Below are 27941 nucleotides of genomic sequence, written 5' to 3'. Positions count from 1 at the left end.
TCTATGGTATTCTTTTTTTTGTTTGTTTTTGTTATCATTAATCTACAATTACATGACGAACATTATGTTTAATAGGCTTCCCCCTTCACCAGGTCCCCCCCACAAACCCCATTACAGTCACTGTCCATCAGCATAGTAAAGATGCTATAGAATCACTACTTGTATCCTCTGTGTTGTACAGCCCTCCACATGTCCCTCCCCCAACATTATACATGCTAATGGTAATGCCCCCTTTCTTTTTTCCCACCCTTATACCTCCCTTCCCACCCATCCTCCCCAGTTCCTTTCCCTTTGGTAACTGTTAGTCCATTCTTGGGTTCTGTGATTCTGCTGCTGTTTTGTTCCTTCAGTTTTTCTTTGTTCTTATACTCCACATATGAGTGAAATCCTTTGGTACTTGTCTTTCTCCACCTTGCTTATTTCACTGAGCATAATACCCTCCTGCTCCACCCATGTTGTTGCAAATGATAGGATTTGTTTTCTTCTTATGTCTGAATAATATTCCATTGTGTATATGTACCACATCTTCTTTATCCATTCATCTACTGATGGACACTTGAGTTGCTTCCATTTCTTGGCAACTGTAAATAGTGTTGCGATAAACATAGGGGTGCATATATCTTCTTCAAACTGGGCTGCTGCATTCGTAGGGTGAATTCCTAGAAGTGGAACTCCTGGGTGAAATGGTATTTCTATTTTGAGCATTTTGAGGAACCTCCATACTGCTTTCCACAATGGTTGGACTAATTTACATTCCCACCAGCAGTGTAGGAGGGTTCCCCTTTCTCCACAACCTTGTCAAAATTTGTTGCTGTTTGTCTTTTGAATGGTTGTGATCCTTACAGGTGTGAGGTGATATCTCATTGTGGTTTTAATTTGCATTTCTCTGATGACTAGTGATGTGGAGCATCTTTTCATGTGTCTGTTGGCCATCTGAATTTCTTCTTTGGAGAACTATCTGTTCAGTTCCTCTGCCCATTTTTTAACTGGATTATTTGCTTTTTGTTTGTTGAAGTGCATGAGCTCTTTATATATTTTGGATGTCAACCCTTCATCAGATCTGTCATTTATGAATATATTCTCCCATACTGTAGGGTACCTTTTTGTTCTATTGATGGTGTCCTTTGCTATACAGAAGCTTTTCAGCTTGATATAGTCCCACTTGTTCATTTTTGCTTTTGTTTTCCTTGCCCAGGGAGATATATTCATGAAGAAGTCGCTAATGTTCACATCCAAGAGATTTTTGCCTATGTTTTTTTCTAAGACTGTTATGGTTTCATGACTTACATTCAGGTCTTTGATCCATTTCTAATTTACTTTTGTGTATGGGGTTAGACAGTGATCCAGTTTCATTCTCTTACATGTAACTGTCCAGTTTTGCCAGCACCATCTGTTGAAGAGACCTTCATTTCTCCATTGCATGTTCATGGCTCCTTTATCATTTATTACTTGACCATATATGTTTGGGTTAATGTCTGGAGTCTCTATTCTGTTCCACTGGTCTGTGGTTCTGTTCTTGTGCCAGTACCAAACTGTCTTGATTACTGTGGCTTTGTAGTAGAGCTTGAAGTTGGGGAGTGAGATTCCCCGCCCCCCCCAACACTTTATTCTTCCTTCTCAGAATTGCTTTGGCTATTTGGGGTCTTTGGTGTTTTCATATGAATTTTTCAACTATTTGTTCCAGTTCATTGAAGAATGCTGTTGGTAATTTCATAGGGATTGCATCAAATCTGTATACTGCTTTGGGCAGGATGGCCATTTTGACAATATTAGTTCTTTCTAGCCAGGAGCACGGGATGAGTTTCCATTTGTTAGTGACCTCTTTAATTTCTCTTAAGTGTCTTATAGTTTTCAGGGTATAGGTCTTTCACTTCCTTGGTTAGGTTTATTCCTAGGTATTTTATTCTTTTTGATGCAATTGTGAATGGAATTGTTTTCCTGATTTCTCTTTCTATTAGTTCATTGTCAGTGTATAGGAAAGCAATATATTTCTGTGTGTTCATTTTGTATCCTGCAACTCTGCTGAATTCCAATATTAGTTCTAGTAGTTTTGGAGTGGAGTCTTAAGGGTTTTTTATGTAAAATATCATGTCATCTGCAAATAGTGACAGTTTAACTTCTTCTTTACCAATCGGGGTTCCTTGTATTTCTTTGTTTTGTCTAATTGCCGTGGCTAGGACTTCCAGTACTATGTTGAATAACAGTGGAGAGAGTGGGCATCCCTGTCTTGTTCCCGATCTCAGAGGAAAAGCTTTCGGATTCTTGCTGGTCAGTATGATGTTGGCTGTGAGTTTATCATATATGTCCTTTATTATTTTGAGGTACTTGCGCTCTATGCCCATTTTGCTGATAATTTTTATCATGAATGGATGTTGAATTTTGTTGAATGCTTTTTCAGCATCTATGGAGACGATCATGTGGTTTTTGTCCTTTTTGTTGATGTGGTGGATGATGTTGATGGATTTTCAAATGTTGTTCCATCGTTGCATCCCTGGGATGAATCCCACTTGGTCATGGTGTATGATCCTTTTGATGTATTTTTGAATTCAGTTTGCTAAAATTTTGTTGAGTATTTTTGCATCTATGTTCACCAAGGATATTGGACAGTAATTTTCTTTTTTGGTGGTGTCTTTGTCTGGTTTTGGTATTAGGGTGATGTTGGTTTCATAGAATGAGTTTGGGAGTATTCTCTCCTCTTCTATTTTTTGGAAAACTTTAAGGACAATGGGTATTATATCTTCTCTGTATGTCTGATAAAATTCCGAGGTAAATCCTTCTGGCTCGGTGGTTTTGTTCTTGGGTAGTTTTTTTATTACTGCTTCAATTTCTTTCCTGGTAATTGGTTTGTTTAGACTTTGTGTTTCTTCTTTGGTCAGTCTTGGAAGGTTGTATTTTTCTAGGAAGTTGTCCATTTCTTCTAGGTTTTCCAGCTTCTTAGCATATAGGCTTTCATAGTATTCTCTAAAATTCTTTGTATTTCTGTGGGGTCCGTCTTGATTTTCCCTTTCTCATTTCTGATTCTGTTGATGTGTGTTGATTCTCTTTTTTTCTTAATAAGTCTGGCTAGAGGCTTATCTGTTTTGTTTATTTTCTCAAAGAACCAGCTCTTGGTTTCATTGATTTTTTCTATTGTTTTATTCTTCTCAATTTTATTTATTTCTTCTCTGATCTTTATTATGTCTCTCCTTCTGCTGACTTTAGGCCTCATTTGTTCTTCTTTCTCCAGTTTCGATAATTGTGACATTAGACTATTCATTTGGGATTCTTCTTCCTTCTTTAAGTATGCCTGGATTGCTATATACTTTCCTCTTAAGACTGCTTTCGCTGCGTCCCACAGAAGTTGGGGCTTTGTGTTGTTGTTGTCATTTGTTTCCATATATTGCTTGATCTCTATTTTAATTTGGTCATTATCCATTGATTATTTAGGAGCATGTTGTTAAGCCTCCATGTGTTTGTGAGCCTTTTTGCTTTCTTTGTACAATTTATTTCTAGTTTTATACCTTTGTGATCTGAAAAGGTGGTTGATAGAATTTCAATCTTTTTGAATTTACTGAGGCTCTTTTTGTGGCCTAGTATGTGGTCTATTCTGGAGAATGTTCCATGTGCACTGAGAAGAATGTGTATCCTGTTGCTTTTGGATGTAGAGTTCTATAGATTTCTATTAGATCCATCTGTTCTAGTGTGTTGTTCAGTGCCTCTGTGTCCTTACTTATTTTCTGCCCGGTGGATCTATCCTTTTGAGTGAGTGGTGTGTTGAAGTCTCCTAAAATGAGTGCATTGCATTCTATTTCCTCCTTTAATTCTGTTAGTATTTGTTTCACATATGCTGGTGCTCTTGTGTTGGGTGCATATATATTTATAATGGTTATATCCTCTTGTTGGACTGAGCCCTTTATCATTATGTAATGTCCTTCTTTATCTCTTGTTACTTTCTTTGTTTTGAAGTCTATTTTGTCTGATACTAGTACTGTAACACCTGCTTTTTTCTCTCTGTTGTTTGCATGAAATATCTTTTTCCATCCCTTGACTTTTAGTCTGTGCATGTCTTTGGGTTTGAGGTGAGTCCCTTGTAAGCAGCACATAGATGGGTCTTGCTTTCTTATCCATTCTATTACTCTGTGTCTTTTGATTGGTGCATTCAGTCCATTTACATTTAGGGTGATTATTGAAAGATATGTACTTATTGGCATTGCAGGCTTTGGATTCGTGATTACCAAAGGTTCATGGTTAGCTTCTTTAGTATCTTACTGTCTAACTTAACTCGCTTATTGAGCTGTCTGATGATTCTTTATTTCTCTCCCTTCTTATTTCTCCTCCTCCATTCTTAATATGTTGGGTGTTTTATTCTGTGCTCTTTTATGTTTCCTTTGACTGCTTTTGTGGGTAGTTGATTTAATTTTTTGCCTTCAGTTAGTGTTTGGTTTGTCTGCTTTCTTTGCTGTGATTTTATTTTCTCTGGTGACATCTATTTAGCCTTAGGAGTGCTCCCATCTAGAGCAGTCCCTCTAAAATACCCTTTAGAGGTAGTTTGTGGGAGGCAAATTCCCTCAACTTTTGCTTGTCTGGGAATTGTTTAATCCCTCCTTCATATTTAAATGATAATCGTGCTGGATAGAGTATTCTTGGTCATTTGTACATAACTCTAAAGTTAATGCAAACCTAAAGATTCTATTTGCCAATCCCCAAGATATGTGGATAGTTTGTTTTTGCTTTCTCAGCTTTCTTCTTCTCACTCACTATCTTATCCCATTCAGGTATTATAAAAAGAATACATGGGAGAGGAGGAACCAATGTGGCAGCATGAGTAGAGCAGCGGAAATCTCCTCCCAAAACCATGTATATTTTTTAAAATACAACAAATGCAACTATCTCTAAAAGAGAGACCAGAAGATACAAGACAATACCCAGGCTACATCTACAGCTGCAAGAACCCAACACCTCATGAAGGGGGTAATATACAAGCCCTGGCCTGGCAGGACTCCAGTGCCCTTCACCCCATCTCCCGGCGGAAGGAGAGGAGTCGGAGCGGGGAGGGAGAGGGAGCCCAGGACTGCTAAATAGCCAGCCCTAGCCATCCACACCAGAGCGCAGACACACAGTGCATGGTGTGCTGGATACTAGGTAAATGGGACAGTAAAACCTGTGAGCGGGTCCCCGCAGCCAGCGCCCCTGGGACAAAGAAAAGCAAGTGCTTTTTGAAAGTCTTAAAGGGACAGGGACCCCACAGCTAGATGGAAGCATCCCAGGACACTGCCCAGCAGCTGGGAATCCCAGGGAACTCTGGGCATCCTAACCCCCTGGGTGGCAGCACAGCTCAAAGGCCCCTCACGGCCATAAACAGCCTCCCACCACCCCACTGACATGGCTCCGCCATAGTAGAGCAGCAGCATGAGAGCAGCCATGCCCACAGCAACTGCATGCAGAACTTCCTTCACAGAAGCTGGGCAAGAATCAGAGACCCCATCTGCATGTAGCTGCCCAGCACAAGCCACTAGGGGTCGCCGTTCTCCCAGGAGAGGAAGGCCACAAATTAGCAAGAAGGGACATTCTCCCAGCTGACACATGAGCCAGCGCCCAACAACTACCTCTCTCACCAAGAAAAGGCAGAATAATTTGATCCAGACCAAAATCACAGAGACAACCCCTGAGAAGGAGCTTGGAGAGCGAGACCTAACCAATCTCCCTGAAAAAGAATTCAAAATAAAGGTCATAACCATGCTGATGGAGCTGCAGAGAAAAATGCAAGAGCTAACGGACAAAGTAGGGAGGTAGGCTACAGAAATAAAACTACCTCTGGAAGGACTTAAAAGCAGAATGGATGAGATGGAAGAGGCCATTGATGGAATAGAAACCAGAGAATAGGAATGCATAGAAGCAGATGCAGAGAGAGATAAAAGGATCTCCAGGAATGAAACAATATTAAGAGAACTGTGTGACCAATCCAAAAGGAACAATAGCCACATTATAGGGGTACCAGAAGAGAGAGAAAAAGGGATAGAAAGTGTATTTGAAGAAATAATTGCTGAAAACTTCCCCAAATGGGGGAGGAAATAGTCGCTCAGACCACAGAAGTACACAGAACTCCCAACAGAAGAGACCCAAGGAGGACAACACCAAGACACATAATAATAAAAATGGCAAAGATCAAGGACAAGGACAGAGTTTTAAAGGCAGCTAGAGAGAGGAAAAAGGTCACCTACAAAGGAATGTGAATTTTAATTATTAAAATTATTAAAATTAGTTATTAAAATCAGATTTTTCTTTTGATTGAAATGAATCAGAAAAATTATCCAACCTACCTACATTTAAATACAAGTACAGGGAAACAGAAAAAACTGGACTAAGAGGACTCTTAAGGGCAATGGGAAAGGGAATAGAGTTGCTTCATGATTGTTCTCTTTTGAGATCCATTTTTTAAAATATACTGCCTGCTGTATATACTAAACTGTATATGCTAAAATATACTATGATTTTATAACCACATTTAATCCTTACAGAGACTACACAAGATAGGGAGCTACCCGTGTCTAGGCTTGTCTAGCAAATCTCTGTAACTGACAGTCTCACTCTGGTGACAAGGGTAGGCAGAGAGTCTACACATAATGGTCCATACTCTTGGCCAGTGACTGACGTGGGAATGGATAAGTGGCCAAAGGGAGGCCAAAATCTGCATTCATCCCCAATTTCACCTAAACTTTTTCACTTTAACAATTATATGTATTTAACTGATAATGAGGTTGGAAAGATAAAGTATTTTCCTTGAGGGCATGAATATAGTAAGTAGCAAAGAGTGAACCAGAACTTAAATCTTTCTGACTGCAGTTTCTGTTTTTAACAAACAACTGTCTTGTGAAAGGCCAGGGGCACCAATGGAGTTCTGTAATGCAGAATGACGTTTCAGTGACAGATTTTAAAAGTAGTTGGGCTTCTTTCCTCTCTTTCTTCCCTTCATTTCTTATCTCCTCCCTTCCCTTCCCTTCCCTTCTCCTTCATAACAATTTCAGGTTAGGCATCTGTGGCTTTGGGTGTGAAGGGGGCTGGCTCAGGGCTGCGTTATTGGAATTGATCAGAAGGAAGGGAAGTTCCACACAGAAGTTGCCCTTCGTGAGGAGCCAGAGCTGACTAAGGCGACCCTCTTGGATTAAAACAGACCTGTTTTCTTCTTTTACATCTTGCCCCATTTGCTGTCTTTCTTCTTTCTCCATCCCTCTTCCATTCTTTTTTTTCTACTTCCCCTCTTCTAAACCTCGAAACTGCATAAATTGCAAAATAAATCTTTTGAAAGTTCTGTTCTGACAGTTGCCAGGAGGGAATTGAACTAAGAGGTATGAAAATTAGAACAGTCTCCAATCTTTCCACTGAAGCTTTTCTATCAGTTAGAGAGAACACAACTTCAGTGTGGGCCAGACCACATGTCCACATACACCTCTCCTCTCTACACCCCACAGAACTATTTGAGTCACATAAAACTATATTTCTCCTTGACGGTGGCCATGTGAAAAGGGAGTCATGATCCAGTGTGGGATGGGAGGGGATGTCCCCAGGGAGGGGGGGCATGGTGCAGGGCACCCAAGCAGGGTGAAATTCCGGAAGCTGCAAAGGGAAGGGATTTTTAAAATATGTTGTTTTGATACACCCCTAGCATCTGAAGACATAGTATACACAGATGTGTGTAAAGTGAAAATTGTGTAATGATAAATTAATGAATAAGCAAAAGGTCTGAGGGATGGTTAAGAATATAAATGTGAAGAACATCATTCTAGCATAGCTGGTTTTATTTTATTTTTTTTAACTAGGTGAAAACAAACTTTTTTTTTGTTTTACTAAGCCATGAAGTTGGTAGGGATTTGATTTGTTTGGTAAAAGGACTTTGCTCTTTTATGAATGTTAATCTTCGGTATCCAAAAATCCCACTCAAAAGACATACTTAGCACCACAACAGTAAAACAAAAGCGCAAGTAAAGTAAACACTCCAGAGGCCTTCAGAGGTTAGAGAGGAGTCTGGAAATAATTATGCTATTGATAAAAAATAGATAACATGTGGAAAATATAAGCAGTGGGGGACAACTTCCTCTTCTTACACAGGATTTTTATTCTTAAAAAATTTTTTTGACAAAATAATATTTGACTGAAATATTCTACAAAGTAAAACAATAATATAATTGTTTTTGGTATTTAGTATTATTTTTATGAACCACTTTTTATTATCTAAAAATTCACTGTACAGTGTAGTGTTTAGTATTATTTTCTCCCAGTTTTTATTACATAAGATTGTTCTCATTTTATATTAAATGATTTAAGTTGATGTATAGAAAAATAGAGATTAGCTTACATATATGTATAAACTATCACCCAGTCAAGAAAATTTAAAAACTGGATTTATTCTGTAGTCTCATTTTCTTCTCTGTCTCTTTCTCTCTTTTTTATTACTTTCTAAACCAGTTGATGAAGGAGTGTAGACTACTAGGCTATCACCACTTCCTCCTTTGTCCTCCTCCTACGCAGGCTGGTTTCGTACCGCCCCACTGAAACCGTTTTCACCCAGAAACTGTTCTTTCTGGTCGTTAAATCGGAGGGAAAATGTTTAGTTCTTAATTTACTTGACCACTAAAAGCGTTTAGCACTACTGATGACTTCTGGAAACTCTTTCAGTCTTGATGTTCCCCATACTACTTCCTTTCCAAATACCTTCCTAATTATTTGGCCATATTATCCGGTGTCTTTTTCTCTTTCTTTGTCTATTATCTTTCACAGTTAATGTTTCAGTTTATTCATACAAGAACCCAAATAACTGGGCTTCATCCTCGACCCGTCACTTTCCTTCTGCCCTCATATTCAATTAATTCTAAATATATATCCACTCTTTGTCCTCACGTCCTTTTCTACTGCTGCTATCTTAGTAAACACTCTCATTATCTCAGTGATTACAAGAGCTTCCTAATTAGTGCCCCCCTTTCCAGCCAGACTCCCCACATTCCATCCTTCTTAATTGCCACCAGCATGATGGTATGCTATCACTCCCCATTAAGAACCTTTCAATGGTTTCCCATTAATTGCAAGATAAAGCCCAAGCTCTTTGGGAGAGCTGGCATACCAGATCTCCCTTTTTACAATCTGGACACAGCCTGCTTCTGCAGTTCACACACACTTTGGTATGGAACTGCTGCTAGTTCTCACGTGCATTTTGCTGTTCTGTGCACCAGCATATTTGCACAGGCAGTCCCTTCTGCAAGGCGCCCCTTTCCTCTGGAAGCTGGATGCTCTTACTCATGCTCTGCTCTTCTGCAAAGTTGATTCTTCTGCAATTTTCAGTTTACTCCACATTCAAACCTCTCCTCTAAATATGAAAACTTGTTATTTAACTTCTTATTGAACATCAGTGGACACATATGTCTAAAATCTCATTTTTCTCCCCAAACTTACTCCTGTCTTCATGATTTGTGTTAATGACACCATCTCATTGTCCTCTGCAGAACACTAGAACTCATTTCCTAAAAAATTCTTGTTCCCTTGTTTCTTACTTCTACATATTCAATTTTTGTTCAATGTGGTTGACTGTATTATCAAAATTTAATTTAAACTCATTCATTCAGAAGCATCTACACTGTTGGTGCCCACAGTCAGAACTGTGCCATTCTTAACTCATTCAATATCCTCCTTTGTTACCTCTGCCTCTCTTATCACATGACTTTCTCGATCTGTCATCCCAGATACTGCAGGCAGAATTGTTATTTCTAACCTAAAGACTTGAACATATTATACTTCCTCTCGAAATCCTTCAATAGTTTCCCATGGTCAACAAATAGTCTCTAACTTCATGTGAATGACCTTCAAGGCTCCTTCATGCCTTCCTTGATGTATTTCATGGCTTCTGCCACAAAGGTAGGAATGGTCATACCTTTGCTCCTCTGCTTCAGAAGCCTGTATGTATTAGTTGGGCTTGAGAAAGTGAATTGTTTCAAAATTGGTCAGCAACTATCATTTTTGTTTCTGTAAGATGAATGTGTAATATTGTGAAACTTAAAAAAGAAAAGGGAGACCAGAAAAAAATAGGGCTTATAATTTAGACGTACACAAAGAAAAGCTAGCAAATGGCCACAGCCCTTCCTATGTAGCTATTCAAAACAGAAAATAAAAACAAAAACAATTAAGACTTCATAAGAATGTTTTGATAATTAAAGAGCTATTGATGCATTTCTTAAGAAAAAAAAGCTACCTCTTTGGGATGTAATGCAGGTTAAAAAGGACAGTGGTCAGGTTTTTTGTTGTTTTCCTCAGTTGACTGTAAATTATTTCACTAAGCCAAAAAAATCTAAAACTGTACATAATTTTTTTAACTAAGAGCTCTTAAATTTTAATAGTTGATTTTTTTCTTCTTTTTTATTACCCTGTCTTGACAGAATGTCATTTGAAGCAAACTGATATTTTTGAATCTTGGCAATACTCCAGAGACATTACCAGCAATAAATTTTCTTCCAAAAATCCAGAGAATGCAATGAGGGCCTAATCTAGGTTCAGTTAATTATATGTTTGTAAAACACTCTGTTGGTACTTTTTCCCCATGTATTTATTTTTAACACAAATGTATACACTCTATTGAATGGTGGAACCATAGTCATACCCTCTAAACTCCATGAGAGTTTACTTCCCTCATTTACTCAGTGAACATTCAACAAATATTTATTGAACACTTGCATCAGATACACTTGATTCCTACCTTCATGTGAATACCTTCTGTGTACAGGCTCAATTTCCAACCAATTTTTCTGAGACAAAATTCAGGGCATATAGAAGTTTCTCTGAAGGTAGGTAAAAATTGTAAAGCAGTTACATTTTTCTAAAATATCTCACTTTTATCTTTAACATACCTAATTCTAATTTTCTTTCATAACTAGGTTCTCTTCCACTCAAAAACATCTCTGTAATGGACAGAACCTAATTAGTTTATTATTAGTTACTAACACAGGTAATTCACTTTTTGTTGTTTATAATACACTACAAACCACTGCCTCATTTCTTCACCACATCTTAAGGGCTATGGTGACTCATATGATTAGAGGCTCAGCCATGTCTGCTTCAATGTGCTTATCATTGGTCCATTTGTCACTCATGGAGGCACTTTCAAGAAGTTCAGAGTGAGGTACATTCGCAAGTTACTGCATTTTTCATAGAACACCAAAGTTTTGCTTCTTTGAGGTTAATATCTGATACTGCCTGGTTTAATAGTTCTTACATGTGAAATACTCCCTACACAGAATTTTTTACAAAAAAATACAACTGGAAATGCTTATACAGAACATATAGTTCCTACAAACCACACTGGTTTCAGTGAATGGGGAAAAAAATTTCCTGTATTTTCTATTTTTAAGACCATTTCTTATGCTCAGAGATGCAGGAACTTGCAAAGCCAAGTCCTCAGCGCTCACCTTGTTTGCCTTAAGAGAAGGAATGTAGGCTCTTACAGAAGGAAAGGAACTTTGTACCCTTTTTTTTGTTGTTGTTATCATTAATCAACAATTACATGAAGAACATCATGTTTACTAGGCTCCCCCCTTCACCAAGTCCCCCCACACAGGAACTTTGTACTCTTTTAGTCCAAAATAATTGATATGGAAGTCTTACATGTTTATCTTTATGTTAACACTTATTCAAACCCCTTGTGAATCATTTGTATAGAAAATAATTAGGGGGTGTCCCATTTAATCCAAGACAAATCAGTGTCTGCACACGTACTGAGTGTCTTCTTTGTATAATAGGCAGGATGAGCTCTTGCAGACTCAAAGCAGTTGAAGCTGAGTGTTGTTTAATCTCCCTGGTGCCCTGAAAAGTATCCCTGGTCCCTGGATACCTTAGTGTCAGGCACTGCCAGACTATAAAGCACATTTTCTGCAGTAATTCTCTAATTTACCCATATGCTGGTTTGCTACTTTTGTTGTGGTCCCCTAGCCAGGCAAATAAAAGGAGCCCGGGGGGAAACATCCCATAGGGTGCAATGAGGAGAAAAGGCTGCAAAAGTAGAGTTTAGCTCTGCATGACAATACAACCAAAATACTGTGAGAAAAAACACTAGATTTGGAATGAATGTTGTCTCTACATAATTAAGGTTTTGCTAGTGTATGGCATGCATGTGGGTGTCCTGAAAATTAAAACGATAAGTAAAATGTAGCAGGGTGAGATTTTTTGTAAAGAAACTGGAAAGGTTATTCCTTATCTTGTTGACTTATTCTGGGTACTTAAACTCTTTATTCCAATTGGTTGACTACCTAGTTTGGCAGGTTCTTTCAGTTATTATGCAGACTTACAGGGATTTATTGAGAATGATGAGAACTCGGGAATGAGACCTCTCTACATGTTTGGCTGGGTCTCCTATTGAGACAGGGACCATGGATGTAGTCAGAGTAGGGTGAGGGCCTCTGGAGGGGGCAGGGTGGGATATTAGCAGTCAGAGCAATGTAACTACATGCAAGGAAATCCCCCTACTAAAACTCTGTGTTAAACACTGAGCTCTAGAATCATTCTTCAGTGAGATCAGTTAATGTTCCCCAGATAAAGAAGAGTGGTACATGTTTTATTATGCTAATCATTTGTAACCATGTGTAAGATTCACTTTAGCATACTAAAAGGCCCAGGCCTGTGTGCTGTCTTTCCTCCTTCAGATCTGACGAGGTAATTCTGCAAACTGAGCAACTAACTTAGCATGCAGACCCAGCTGTAGACAACATGGTAAAAGGCAGAAAGAATTCCATCTTAAAGATAAGATTGCATTTTAACACCCAGGAAGTTCAAGAGGCAAGATTCTTTTAGCAAGTAGACAATACCTCAGCCCACCTTGGGGGCTGGGCAGGCAGCCTTTTGATATGCTCCCAGACCAAGGCTCCGGTGTCCCAGAGAGAAATCAAGGCAAGAAATTCCTTATGTTAAGTTAATTTTTAATATTCAGGGACCACTTAACAAGTCCACACCCCTAAGTTTTTTCATGTTCTCGAAAAATCCTCAACTGCCTATAAAACCCCCTAGACAACACACCACTACGAACTCTCTTGTCCCCTCCTGGCATGAGCCGGGAGCTCTGTCCTCTCACTTTATCTCTAACTAAAAGCCTGTACCTTGCTCTCCTACCTTGGCTGTTTGTGAAGTTCATTCTTCAGCTCCCCAAACAAGAACCTCGGCATCACTATCCTGAAATTCAAAGCCTTCCCCATACTTTCTCTAAATTCCTGTTTTTCTCCATTATAATTTTCCATTTCTGCTTCTGTATCTTCTTCCTTATTTCCACTGTTCTGATTTCCATAAAACACATCTGTTGGAGAGAAAGATCTTGTGAATTCACTCTACTAAGTCGTTCTCTGGAGAGGAGTCACATCACATCACATCACACATCCCATTTCTAGCATTTTCAGGACTCCACTGTCATGCTCCACTGCCTCACCAAAGCCCTCCCATACTCGGCCCAGGGACCAAAGAACAGTCCCCTAGGAAATGAGGTCCATTTTCACTTGAATTCTGTTGATATGTTTGAGTGTGTGTGTGTGTTACTTATGCTAGAGTCTGGAGGCTACTTTTTTTCTCCACATTGAAATAATTGTGGAAATCATGACTATACAAATTAGATGGTTCCTGATTGTGGTAATGATGCCGGGGTTCTTGTTTGCGGAGCTGAAGAATGAGCTTCACAAACAGCCAAGGTAGGAGAGCAAGGTACAGGCTTTTATTTAGAGATACAGTGAAAGGACAGAGCTCCTGGCTCATGCCAGGAGGGGACAAGAGAGTTCGTAGTGGTGTGTTGTCTAGGGGGTTTTATAGGAAGTTGAGGATTTTTCGAGAACAAGAAAAAACTTAGGGGTGTGGACTTGCTAAGTGGTCCCTGAATATTAAAAATTAACTTAACATAAGGAATTTCCTGCCTTGATTTCTCTCTGGGACACCGGAGCCTTGGTCTGGGAGCATATCAAAAGGCTGCCTGCCCAGCCCCCAAGGTGGGCTGAGGTATTGTCTACTTGCTAAAAGAATCTTACCTCTTGAACTTCCTGGGTGTTAAAATGCAATCTTATCTTTAAGATGGAATTCTTTCTGCCTTTACCATGTTGTCTACAGCTGGGTCTGTATGCTAAGTTAGTTGCTCAGTTTGCAGAATTACCTCGGCTCAGTTTGCAGAATTACCTCGTCAGATCTGAAGGAGGAAAGACAGCACATAGGCCTGGGCCTTTTAGTATGCTAAAGTGAATCTTACACATGGTTACAAATGATTAGCATAAAAAACATGTGCTACTCTTCTTTTTCTGGGGGACATTAACTTATCTCACTGAAGAATGATTCTAAAGCTCACTGTTTAACACAGAGTTTTAGCAGGGGGGGTTTCCTTGCATGTAGTTACATTGCTCTGACTGCAAATATCCCACCCTGCCCCCTCCAGAGGCCCTCACCCTACTCTGACTACATCACGGTCCCTGTCTCTGTAAGAGCTACACTTCTCTTCACAGAGCTTTCGGTGGCCTCTGGCATGAACTGTTCTACTGCAGGAGAATCTGTTCTTAACATTCAGCATCCCTGCATCAGGATCTCTGCGGCCATGTGAAGATTATTCTCTTTCTGAATAAAATGTCACTAAATTCACTTTATGTTCTGAAAGGAAAGGAGTGACACATAGCAGCAATTCACCAGAGAGTTACGCTTTATTAGGGAAAGGTGCTGGGTTATATAGGAAGGGGCATGAAATGATTGAGGTGTCACTTCAACGGGGCTGTTGGCTGTTGGCTAGGTGCTGGGATTGGGAGGGGGGTGAGAGGTGATTGGGCCTCAGGTGGCGCCGGCGGGAACTGAGGACTCCCCCCCCCCCCCCGAAGACAAGCCGGAAGTTTGCCATCTTACTGGTGGGGGCCCTTCATTCCCCCCTTTCTCTTCTATGGGGTTGTGGACGTTGCTTTCTCTCTGACTGCTTCTTGCTGAACAGGGGCGCAGAAGGGAGTGAGGGTTTGAGGATTGGGAGGAAAGGGTTGATAGGATTCCCCACAGTAAGGATGAGTAGATGTGGACTTCTTCAGGTTGGAAATCAATGAAGGTTCCCTGTAACCATAGGTCAAGGACCTGTTGATTCCAATGGTGCCAAGAGGATATGGGTGTCAGGAGCCAGGCGTCTGCGGCCATTGTTTCCGGGAACAGTTTCCAGCGGAGAGAGGGGTCCATCTCAGCATGTGGTGAGGAGGTTACGTGAGGGTGAGGGATCTTCTGTGCCCAGAAGCTGGTAGTTCCTCAGTAAAAGCTGGTTGAAAGCTTGATTAGAGATTTTTCCACCTTGGGATTTGATGAACTTTATCATACAGGTTAAGAAGAGACAGGCTAGAAGAATGATTATTATGGGGCCTGCAATGGGCCAGAGCCAGGTGAGGAGGGGGTTTGTTAGTATTGACGAGAATGGGTTGGAATTGGAAGCAGAGTGGAGACTGGAGGCAAGGTTGGTGAGTTTGGTGATGACAGTTTCTACAATGCCGGATTCGTTGATGTAATAGCAGCACTCTTCCCGGAGGAAGACGCAGGTGCTGCCCTTCTCGGCTGTAAGCAGATCTAGGGCCCGCTGGTTTTGAAGGGTGACTTTAGCTAGCAAAGTGACCTGTCTTTGGAGAGAGGCTAGGGAATTGGCAGTGGATGTCAGGGCTCCCTCAAGTTTGGCGTTGAGATCTCTAACTGCCCATAGAGAGTGACCCAAGGCTCCTCCCGAAAACCCTGTCCCAATGGCTGAGGTGATCAAAGAGATACTGACCATGATGGGAAGGAAAGCAGCCCTTTTTGTGCGCCAGGGCAAGGGAGGTTGGAGCTCAAGGAATTCTCCCATGCTGGTAAAGTGTAAGCTGTGGGATTAGGGTGATGAGAATGCAGGGTGTATCGGAGTTGAGAGGCAGTGAGTTGAAAAGACTACCATTACACCAAAAGAAGTGTCCCCGTTGTGTAAAAGTCTTAGAGCCGGAGGTAGGGGTGTAGATAGAGAGGCAGTGAAGTGCGCTGGAGGGGGGTGGAGTTGGGCTTACACAGTGGTGGATGGTGAGATTATCTGCATATTCTGGTTCCCATAGGGGTATGTCTGCCAGGGGGCAGAGGGGCTGTCTTTCTGCATGGAAGGAGTAGTTGGAAATATTAAGGGGCACGGCGGCCAGCAGTGGGCGCTGTAGTGATGCACACAAGAAACAATTGGCTGTGTTAAGGGTGTGGTTGAGAAAGATGGTGGTGTCCTGAATGAGCTGTAATGAAGAGTAGGAGAAATGGGAAGAGGGGTGGGGATAAGAAGTTGAAGAGGCGCTGTCAAGAGTTTGGATAATGACTTTTTCGGAATGTCTGAAATCTGATGCAACTTGAGAGATCTGGGAATGAGAGGGAACATACTTTCGAGAGATATGAAGGGTACTGTGGGGGGTCGAGGACCCCCCGTAGTAAACTGAGGCTGTGACTCTGGCAGCCCATCGAGAGTCCCAGGGATTTGGGATTGATAAGGAGAATGAGCCGTTGGGATATTTCATGAAACAGTTGGAGGAGTAATACTGTGGGTACTGGAAGTTACCCATGTAGTGAATGGCGCAAGACTAGTAGGGACATCTCCTGTAGGTGTCTGGCCATCACCTGCAATAGGCTTGTTTTTGGTCATAGAGGAAGCAGAGGTAGGGAGAATAAGGGTAGCTGCTAGTGAACACTTCGGTGGAGGGAGGAAAGTGGAGGTATAAAGGCTCAGAGCAGCTTTTCAGAGGGCAGTCTGGTGCTGGTGTGGCAATGAGGGCAGTAACTTTTGTTTGATGCTGTGTGTAAGTCTCTCTGACTTTGAATCGCCATACAAAGGAGGCTGGGGTGGTGGGGAAGACAATAGGAATGAGGAAAAAAAGTGAGAGAGCAGTAAAGGAGGAAAAAGTCATGATTCGGGTATGGATGGCAAAGGGGGTGAATGGGATTTTGGAGGAAAGAGGACAGTAAGGTGAGGAGTCTGGAGGGAGGGAGAGTCTGTAAACTTTTGTAGGTTAAGAGATCTTTTAGGTGATGTGGGGACAGAATGGTAAGGGGCGCCCTGAATGTCAGTTTATGAGCTGCCTTCTGCAAGAGCTGCCCAGCGGCTAATGCTCATAGGCAGGGGGCCCATCCCCGAACTGTGGGGTCTAATTGCTTGGAGAGATAAGCTACTGGGGCAAAGGATGGGCCATAATATTGGCTTAGGACTCCTAGAGCTTGACTGGACCTCTCATGAATGTATAATGATAAGGGTTTCAACAAATCAGGAAGATGGAGAGCTGGGGCTTCCACAAGGGCTTGACGAAGTTTAATGATGGAGTGTCGGGGTGAGGAGGATAATGGTTTTTAGGGGGGCTCTTGCTGAGGTCGTATAGGAGTCTTGCCAACAGGGAGCAGGGAGAAGTTAGGGATCTACACTCTAAAATATCTAGCCAGGCCTAGAAAGGAACGGATTTCTGTCTTTGTTTTGGGAATGGGCAGGTCAGAGAGGAGCCATTTTCTGTCTAAGGTAATGGACTTTCTTTGTTGAGATAGAAGGAATCTGAGGTAAGTGACAGGAGGGGAAGAGATTTGAGCTTAGACGGGGGATATTCGGTAACTTCTGGAAGCTAGAAGGTTAAGTAGGGAGGCAGTGTCAAGTTGAGACTGTTCCCACGAGAGACTGCAGAGTAGAAGATTGTCCATGTATTATAATAAGGTGGACTTGGAGTGATCATGATGAAACTGTTTGAGGTCCTGAGCTAGGACGTGTCTAAAAATATGGGGACTATCTCGGAAGCTTTGTGATAAAACTGTCCAAGTGAATTGTTCAGAATGTCTTGTGTATGGGTCCATCCAGGTGAAGATGAAAAAATCTTGGGAGCAGGGGTCTAGAGGGATAGAAAAATGGGTCCTTGAGATCTAGGACTGAGAAGTGGGATGCTGAGGCAGGGATCTGTGATAAAAGGCTGTATGGATTTGGAACTAAGGGATGGATAGGGACAACGGCTATGTTGATGAGGCGAAGGTCTTGGACAAGGCAGAAAGATCCGCTGGTTTTTTTAACAGCTAATATGGGGGTATTAAATGGGGAGTGAGTGGGTCTGAGGTAATTTTTGTTTGAAAGATCTTGAATGATGGGTTGGGGGTCTATGAGGGCTGAAGTGGTTAGGGGGTATTGGGCCTGACAGATATACTGAGAGGGATCACGTAATTTGATAGAGGCAGGGGGACATAGGGCCACGGAGGGGCTTGTAATGTCCCAAACTTTGGGATTTACAGGGTGTATGAGGGCGGAACCGGAGCTTTCATTGGGTAGAGGGGGGTCGTCGGCTATGAGGGCCATCAGAAAGGGAGTACTGGGGGCTGTGGGAGTGGATATAGTTATGGAAACATGGAGGAGGGAAAGGATGTCTCGTCCTAGTAAAGGGATGGGACACTGGGGCATAACCAGGAAGGAGTGGGAGAAAGGTATGGGATTGTCTAGGATTGTGCATAAAAGGGGGGGGGGGTTGAATGGGAAAATCTGTTTACCTCCTACCCCGACTATAGGAGTAATGGCTGGCATGGTAGGGCCCTGGTATTCTCACAAGACTGAGAAGGTGGCTCCTGTATCTAGGAGGAAGGAGATGGGGCGACCGTCTACTGTTAAAGTAACCCTGGGCTCCTGTTTGGTGATGGAAATGGTCGGGCGAGAAGCTCCCAGGCCCCGTCAATCTTCTTCTGCCAGCTCCACTACGGCGGGCTTAGGATGGGGGTTGTTCCTCCAGCCTCCCCTTCGGGTGGTTGGGCAATCAGACCCCCAGTGGCCCATTTTGTGGCATCTGTGGCATGGGGTGGTAGGAGATCTGGGGGAGGGGCACGCCCTTGACCAATGTCCCTCTTTTCCACACTTGAAACAAGCTTCTGGGGGGGGGGCTTGTTTGTAGAGGGGCGCCCAGGTTGTGGTTTTATCAGCTGGGCCAACATTTGGAAATTGGCCTGATCAGCCTTTTGTTTACGGCGTTCTTTCTCCTCCTCCCGGTTATGGAAGACTTTAAAGGCCACTGTTAGGATCTCAGTCTGTGGGGTAGCGGGGCCCTGTTCCCACTTTTTGAGTTTAGCTTTAATGTCGGGGTAGCTTTGAGCTAGGAAGTATGTCATAAGGACATGTCTTCTTTCAGGTGTTTTTGGGTCCAGGCTGGTATAGTGTAATAGGGCTTGAGTGAGTCTGTCTAAGAACTCGGAGGGGGTTTCGTCTCTCTTTTGAATTATGTCTTGGAGCTTTCGAAAATTGACTACTTTACGAGCTGCCTTTTTCAGACCTGCTATTAAGCAGGAGGCAAAAATATCTCGAGAGCAGAGACCCATGGCGGTGTTATAATCTCAGTGTGGGTCTTGTTCTGGGACAGCAGTGGGGCCAGGGGGATAGGTGGGGTCAGTCCTGTGGGTTTCAGTAGTGTGTGTTTGGGTGAAGTCCCAAACTCGTCTACGCTCTTCAGGGAGGAGAGTATTGGCCAGGAGCATGAAAATGTCATGATGTGTGAGGCTGTAAGACTGGAGGGTCCATTGAAACTCCCTGATGTATGTCGTGGGATCAGTGGAAAAGGAACTTAGGCGTTTCTCTAGTTGGGCTAAATCTCTTAAGGAGAAAGGGAAGTGAACGCGCACGATGTCTTCGGATCTTGCTACCTCCCGGAGGGGGGGCGATAATTTTGGGAGGCCCTCGGGACCGAGTCTGAGGGGGACTGAAGGGTTCTGGCTCAGTCTGTGGGGGAGTGACGTGGTCTAGCCGTGCCTAGTCGAGCAGGTCCCGAAGTGCAGAAGGGGGGCAAAGAAAATAAAGATAGAATCGGACCCACGTGTCACCAGCTAGCAGCCCAGCTGCTTGCCTCTGCCACTCTAGTTGGGCTTGAACTCATGACTCTGAGGTTAAGAGTCCCATGCTCTACTAACTGAGCTACAGCAGGGCTCTAGTTAATTGCTTATGGAATGCATAAACAGAATGTTCTTTGTTCTCCATTCCTGCCACATCGGCAAGTGGGGGAAGGGCATATCTAGAAGCAGGGGTGGTGTTTTTACACATCTTCGAGGTCTCCCTATTTTCAGAGTGAGGAGTCTTGGCAAGATATGTTTTTGTGGACAGATAACTTCTAAGGACTGCACCAGTTGTTCTCTAGCTTGTGCTTTCCCATGCTGCGTTCAGACATGGGGGAAGGTGCTTTCCCATTCTCCCTACAAACATGTGAGAAGACAAAGGCGGTCCCTAACAGGGGAGAAACAGGTGATGAGGGCAAAGATGGAGGAGGCCCCTGGGACCTAGTTAAAGGGGGGGGCTGAAAGGCTCAGGCTTAATCTGCGGGGGACGAAGGCAGAGGAGGTGAGATGGGGGAGGAGATGGTGGGGGAGGAAGGGAGAAGGGCTGTTGTAGGAGAAGAAGGGGAAGGGAGTGAATGGGAGGCTTCTGCGGGGGCAGCGGCTTGCAGGCTAGGAGAACTTGGGAGGGGGCGGGGAGAGGAGGAGGCAGAAAGCTTCGATATAGGGAATCTCCTTCCATTTTTTCAGGTGCTGGCAGTAGTTAAAAAGATCGCGAGTGATGTTAGGATCAAGAGTTTCCCCTGTGGGCCATTTGTTGTTATTGTCTAGGGGGTATGTCGGCCAATCTTGGGAGCAATATTTATGGAGAAGTTTTGGTTTTATATCAGGTGTCAGGGAGAGGGTAGCCAGATGCTTAAGCAGGCATTCAAGAGGTGAACTTCCAGGGAGGGATGAGGAGGCTCCCATGGCTAAAGGACAGAGGAGACAAACAGGGGAAGATGAACGGAGATCCTAGGACTGGAAGCAGACCGCAAGGAGACAAAGGGCGTCCCCGATGATCCTTGGTGGCCTGCGGAAACTCGTATATGAGTCGGAATTTCTTAGGAAATGTGGATCGTCACCCAGACTTCCCTAAGAAGGCAGAGTGCCGGAGTCACGAGGTACCTAGCGCTAGGCGTTTTCGGCAGATAGAACAGATTTTGGCGGACGGAACAGAAGGAGGAGGGGGCGGGGAAAGGGAGCGTTCTCATCCGCAAAGGAGTCACCTCGTTTATGGCTGTTGGATGGGGGGGGGCCTGAGAGTCTGCCGCAGCCGTGAAGGCCTGAGGCGGGGAGAGTTCCCTCCTCATCCCCGAGTGTCAGGGCCTTGTCGGACGATCACGGTCAATGCCACTGCGATAGCTCGGAGAAAAGTGGCCCACCCCGGGGAAATTTTGCTTAAAAAGTTTCAGCACTGATGGAAGGGACGGTGAATGCGTTTATGACTGTCGGAGGAGGGGCCTGAGCATCCGCCGCAGCCGTAAAGGCTTGAGGCGGGGATTTATGGCTGTTGGAGGAGGGGCCTGAGGGTCCGCCGCAGCTGTGAAGGCCTGACGCAGGGATTTATGGCTGTTGGAGGAGGGGCCTGAGGGTCCGCCGCAGCCGTGAAGGCCTGAGGCGGGGAGAGTTCCCTCCTCATCCCCGAGCGTCAGGGCCTTGCCAGAAGATCATGGTCAATGGCACTGCGATAGCTCGGGGTAGAGTGGCCCACTCCGGGAGGAAAACTTACCTAAAGGCCAGAGAAGAGTGGTGAGTGTGATGAGCCAGCGCCAGAAAAAGAGGACGAGGGCAAGCTGCTGCTGGTGTCCGGGGGAAGACGGGGCCCAGTTGGGGTGTCCCGTCTCCCGGGTTTCGGCACCAATGAAAGGAAAGGAGCGACACATAGCAGCAATTCACCAGAGAGTTCCGCTTTACTAGGGAAAGGTGCTGGGTTATATAGGAAGGGGCATGAATTGATTGAGGTGTCACTTCAACGGGGCTCTTGGCTGTTGGCTAGGTGCTGGGATTGGGAGGGGGGTGAGAGGTGATTGGGCTTCAGGTGGGGCCGGCGGGAACTGAGGACCCCGAAGAGAAGCCGGAAGTTTGCCATCTTACTGGTGGGCGCCCTTCATGTTCCATTTCAGTAAGTGATTCTGTAAGATTTTGCTTCTCTCCAATGTGTTGAACAAAATGCTGGCAGCTGTTTTGCTTGTTACCAAAGGCAAGGTTTCTGTCTGCTGTCTTTGCCTTCTGGCTGTCTCTACATCCCAGCTCTTCTACGTGACTAAGATCTCTGCCAACATCTGCAGTCACACCCAAGCTGTAGCAAAGGGGATATATATTTGCTCTCTTTTGTGCATAGGAGTCAGAGCTGGGAATAGATTCCTCCCAGGGTGGCACTAACTTTCTTCACACACCACTAAGATCTCTGGACTGTGGGTTTTCAGATTTATTACTATCTAACCATTTAAGCCCCTTATCATCTAGGTTCCTCTCATTTGTAATCATTTAAGTATTCAATCCCAGCCTAATAAAAAGTTCCAAATTCAATTTGGATGAAATAAATCTTCTTATTACAAGTGAACTCTAATTTGCATCACAGGTTCCTTTATCCTTGATAGATTAAAATGTGATTTTAAGGTAAAAAGGAATACTACTCTATTGGGGTCTGTGGCTAAATTCAGTGACCTGAAACTGAGAATGTATGCTAGTACCAACATGACGAACCAGAGTATAAATTTATTCTACAAGACAGTAAATCTTTGAAAGAACAGGTCAAATGATTCTTAAAAATTAAGAAGAAAAATGTTTTAAAGTCTCACTTGAGAAAATTCAAAAGAATAAAATTAAAATCACCACTTAAAATATTTGTGTGTACATATATTCCTCTTTGACTTTACTGTAAACCTTTTGTGTCACAGATATTTTTCACTCACCTTTTGAAACCCTACACTACTCAATGTCTTCTACAGTGAGTAACCAGAAACGAATACTGAATAAATGAACCTTTTGTTCAGGACAATAATTCAAACTAAGTATTGAGTAAATGAACATCCCTTCTCTTTGTTTATGGACTTGATATTGTGAAATGGACATGCAAAATCATACAATGGTAAGCCAAGTATCTATCTTCTTTCTAAACTCAGCATTGGGCAAATATTGTCTCCACTACTGGGAAAGAATCTCAGAGTAGTCCCAACTTTATCTTTCAATTCTAAATTTGTGGCTTTTATGGTAAGAAAGAAAAGCAGAAAATAACAGGCTTTCCAAAGCAGAAGAAAACATGTTGGTAGAGAATAGTTAATGGCACTGTTATTAGCGAAAGGCAGAGTGATTTGTCACACACTAATCATTGTCTTACCTGATTGTTGAGGTTGCTTAACCCCAACTAGTGAGTCCTGAAACAATAATTTCATGCAGCACAATGATATTGATAATAACACTTAACACTTATAATTGCTTTGTATATATTCATAGAGAGCCTCAATATATTTCTACTATTCCTTTGTTCTTCCAGACATTATGTTATTAAACAAAAGGTGGCCAAACATTTAAAGTTGTTTTTTTTTTATTGGAAGAAACCTTTTTTCTCATCCATTGATTCCACAGCTCACTACAATTAAAATTACCATAGTGGTAAGATGTGGTTAGCAGAAATACATGACTCCATCCTTTATAATCACCAGCATGGCATTTCCCAAAACAAACTACCCCAGGGTGTCAGTGAAGTTGAGTCTCTCTTCTCTTATCTAGTGTTGTGTGTGTGCCGGTCTGGAAATGCCGACTGCATCATAACCCGGGCTGCCAATATCAGGCTTGTAAAGCAAGAGAAGAGCAACAATAAAACTGCTATTTGTGTTTTATGGAACTGTGTAAAACTAAGAAAACAGCAGAGTAGCCAAACTTTGGGTTTTTAAATATCCCCAATGGTCTTAATCTTTGTTTCCAACACCTTATGGCAACACCTCCAGGTTTCCTTTTTTATACACTGAAATACTGACTGAAATCTGTCTATGGACATCTAACATTTTAATTACTTGTCTAAATGGATAGCATTTTTTTTATCATATTGTACTACTACAGTAGTTCATATTATATTGGGAAATACAATAATATGTTTTGGAAACATTAAACATAGCTTAACTAAATCAGCACTGTCAATTCAAAATTGCCAAAATCTGAAGCTTTCATTTTTCCAGTATAGAGTTCTAGCTTTATTTACACCTATCATCAGTGAACAATACTATAATAATGTAGCTAAATACTTGGTTAACCTTTAAATGTTCACTTACTTGGGCAAATGGCAAGCAAAGTTAGAAACTTTATCAGCACCTCCACAACTATCTACAGAACTTTTAGTGTAGTTATCCTAATGTTAACTTTTGCTGTGGTAGATTAAATATGGCTGTTCATTCTTTCTACACCTCCCATTAAGAGATGGAGTCTAATTCTCTTACCCTTGAATTTGGGATGTCCTTAGTAACTTGCTTGACCAATAGAATGTCACATCCTGAGCTTTGAGGCTAGATATTGAGAAGTCTTGCAACTTCCTCAGGCTTCTTGAAACTCTCTCTGATCCCTGAGTTAGCCTGTGAGAAATCTGGCTACTGTGAGACCATCGTGCTCAAGAGATTACTGCTATATATTCAGTTGACAGCCCCAGCTGAGTCTAACCTTTTATCATTCCCCTCATGTTGCCAGAATATGGTGAAGCCAGACCAGTCTAATTTCCAGCTGAATACCACCAAGAACATTACTTGATAGCACAAAGAGCAAAAGAATCACCCCACTGATCCCTGCCCAAATTCCTGATCCAAAATTGTGAGATAAAATAAGAAGGTGGTTATCTTAAGCTGCAAAGGAAAACTGTTTCTCTACTCACATTTCTCACACTATGTGTGTGTGCATTTTTTTAACAATGCCAACCAATTCTCCAACTCTCCAGAAATCAACTGGGTCTCCTACAACTCAATTCAATTCTGACACTAGCTATCAAGTTAATGTAGACCTCACTTTAGATGTCAATCACAAGTACTGGTCCTCCTATATTTCTGATACAGCAGCTTTAAATTGGGGTTCCCACAACTCCCTCCTCAGACTCAATAATTTGCTATAAACACTCACAGAACTCAGGAAAATATTTAGGTTTACTGGTTTATTGTAAAGGGTATTATAAAAAAGGATACACATGAATAGCCGATAAGGAGATACATGGGGTGAGTTCAGGAAGGGTCCAGAGAACAGGGAGCTTCTGTCCCCATAGAATTGGTATGTGTTAATGAACCCAGATCTCTCAACACCATAGATTAGGGATTTTTATGAAGGCTCATCACATAGGCATGATGCATTACTAATGCAGTCTCCAGCCCCTCACCCCTTCTTGGAATTTGACTGGAAGTGCCAAGCTTCTAATCATGGCTTAGTCTTTCTGTGATGAGCCCCCACCCAGAAGCCTACTAAGAGTTGCCTCTTTACAACAAAAGATGCTCCCATCACTCAGGAAGTTCCAAGGGGTTCAGGAGGTCTGCGTAAGACCACTTCTACTGCTCCCATTACTCAGGAAATAACATAGGTTTTACGAGGTCTATGTCAAGAACTAAAGCCAGAGAAGAAACGTGTATTTAAAATGTCATAGCTGCCAAGGTTTGCAGGTAATGTGTTAGCAGCAGTAAATAACTGGAACACACATTATCTTGTATTGTCACTTGTAATCTAATAAAGTTGAATCTTATTGGATGAACATGAAATTCTATTTTAATCATGTTGGGTCAAGGGATGTCATTATTTTTATTTTTGTTTAGCAGCCAGCCTCTCTTCCTAAATGGAGTTTATTCTTTCTCTTTTAGAATACACCATTAAGAGCAGTCTTGGTGAAAGGCAGTTGCCTCTAGATGCCAAAGGGCTAGGTCTTTATTCTGCCGCCCAAAGAAGCCAGAGGACAGCACTTAAACCTTTGACTCCTCTAGGACTTTGAATCTTCCACTAGTAATACAAAAACACGAAGATAATACATTTCCAAAAACCGAAATATGTTCAAATCATTCTTCTAAATATCTTCCAGTCCTTTCAAATTAGATCAAGTCTAAACTCCTAGCTTTGTAGAAAGCGCCTTTATGGTATGTTACCAGTTAACTTCTCCAACCTCATCGGTCAGTCTCCCAGGATCCTCAAGGACCAGTCATTCTGGAGTGCTGTTATGGGAGGAACTGGGACTCTCCAGAAAGATATGCTGAAGTCCTCCTCACTAGCACATAAGAATGTGACCTTATTTGGAAATTGGGTCTTTAGAGAGATTGAACTGAAATCATTAGGGTGGGCCCTGGTCCAGTATGACTCGCCTTTATAGAATGGGGAGATGTTGACGCGGGGAACTGTCAGAGGGAAGGCCATGTGAAGACACACGGGAGGGGGCCGTGAGGAGACCAGGCACTGGGGTGGTGCATCCTCAGGTAAGGTGGCGACTGAGGCTGCCAGGGGCTCAGAGGGGAGCTCCGAGGAGTCCCCCCCTGGTGCCTTCAGAGACAGCATAGCCCTGCTGACACCTTAATTTCAGACTTTTAACTTCAAGACCTGTGTGACGGTGAATGTCTGTTGTCTTAATCCACCCTGTTTTTGCTTGTTTTTTATGGCAGCCCTGAGATACCAATACAACCATCTACTTCTTCCCATGAGGGTCATGTTTGTCCTCAAAAGAAGGAAGTAAACATAAGGTAGGTTTATATTCAGCGTTCTAAGATTTTGGAAGGAAGTGGAGACTATCAGGAGATTTTCCATGAAAAAGAAGATTCCAGGACACATGGGCAGGCAAAGATGGGAGGATGGCACTCCTAACTTAGTGAATACTTGAAGCAAAGGTGTAAAAGTAGGGACATATAGATCACTTAAAATAAAAAAGTTGTGTCTTTGCTTTATGTATTGGATGTGCACAATGAGCTCTAAGAATGGTATTATCAATGGCTAAATTTAACTACAGTTCTTCTAAAAGCAAATACAGAGAACAAGAATTTTAACAGTTGCTCTTCTGTCCATTATTAGTCCTTTTTCCAAGAAAGCTCAAAATTGGCTTAGGGCTATTTACTTATTCCCTAGAACAGAAGTTCCCAGACTTTTAGAATGTACTAAATAGATAACATTTTAAAGTACAAGGGAAACATAAAGGTAGCACTATCTTATTTGGGGTCATAAGAACATTTTTAATTATTGGTATCTTCTATCACCATAAGTTCATTAAAGGAATAATATTTCAACAACAAAAAGGGAAACATCATAATCTCAGTGTGAATCATTGCTCTTTAAATTGAAAAAATATTGCTTTATGAATAACTTCCCACATTGTCACTCTTTCTCATTTCCCCCAAACCAGTCTGCTGTTTGGGGAGGGGAAATGCTGCTTTAAAATTAAACAGTATGAGGGGCTTCTACCCAGCATGGTCGGGCCTGGGTGACTATCTGTGGTCGCAGCAACTGCCATTGACCACGGCAGGCCCATGGTGCCGGCAGTCCTGGTCTCACCCAACAGGACCCTCGTAGGGGTGCTGGACAGAAATGAAATCACATCACTCCAGAAAGGTTCCTGAGGTCCTGTTAAGAAATGGGCCAGTTGTTCTTTTTAGGAGAAATGTTGCCTCACTTGTTTCTACACAGGGACTATCAGTGTTTTTCAGAGATGTGTTTTTGGTCAAAGGAACCACAAGAAGCTTGAGGGGCTAAAGGACACCTTCTGAACTAACCAGGAAAAGGGAGCCACACCTGTGGTGGAACTGCCCCACCTGCTGTCACTAGCGCTTGGTACGCTCCCTATTTTAAAGATTATAAATATGGTTTTAAAGGAAATCAAACAAATAATAAAGCTAAATAAGTGCCCTAAGAGCAAGAGTAGTTTTTAAATTTACTATAGTTTGAAAATAAAAAGATTACTAAGTCAAGTTAGAGCATTTATTATAAATTGTAGCAAATGCTCTGTGTGCAGTTACTTCATGGGAAAAATGTCACAGTAGTGAGCTCAGAGGCTGAGACTCCATCCATGGGCTATCTGCCTTCCCATTACAGCCACAGCCTCAGACTGGAGTCATGGGCCATGCACTCCAATTCCTTTGAATTCTGCAACTCCTTAAAAATCCCATATTTCAAAAAATAGAGCCAAGGAGTCAAGACGGCGGCAT

At 42.4% G+C, this 27941-nt stretch overlaps 1 protein-coding gene across 4 annotated transcripts in view; it reads right to left on the bottom strand.

Annotated features, from left to right (window-relative positions):
* The window catches only part of LOC108394675 (uncharacterized), an 83047-nt gene that overhangs the window by 20143 nt on the left and 34963 nt on the right, over nucleotides 1-27941 (bottom strand). The window contains exon 3 of one of the 4 annotated variants that reach the window (XM_073231048.1): nucleotides 19419-23177. The exons of the other annotated variants lie outside the window; for them this stretch is intronic. Within the exon in view, the coding sequence (XP_073087149.1) occupies nucleotides 23158-23177 (20 nt within the window). The 3' untranslated portion in view covers nucleotides 19419-23157. Of the gene's footprint in view, nucleotides 1-19418; nucleotides 23178-27941 lie in introns of those variants that run through there. 4 annotated transcript variants of the gene reach the window in all.

Source organism: Manis javanica, chromosome 1 (assembly GCF_040802235.1).
Source record: "Manis javanica isolate MJ-LG chromosome 1, MJ_LKY, whole genome shotgun sequence".
Classification (NCBI taxonomy): Eukaryota; Metazoa; Chordata; class Mammalia; order Pholidota; family Manidae; genus Manis; species Manis javanica.
Note: the sequence above shows the minus strand (reverse complement) of the source record. Positions and strands in the feature narration are given on the sequence as shown.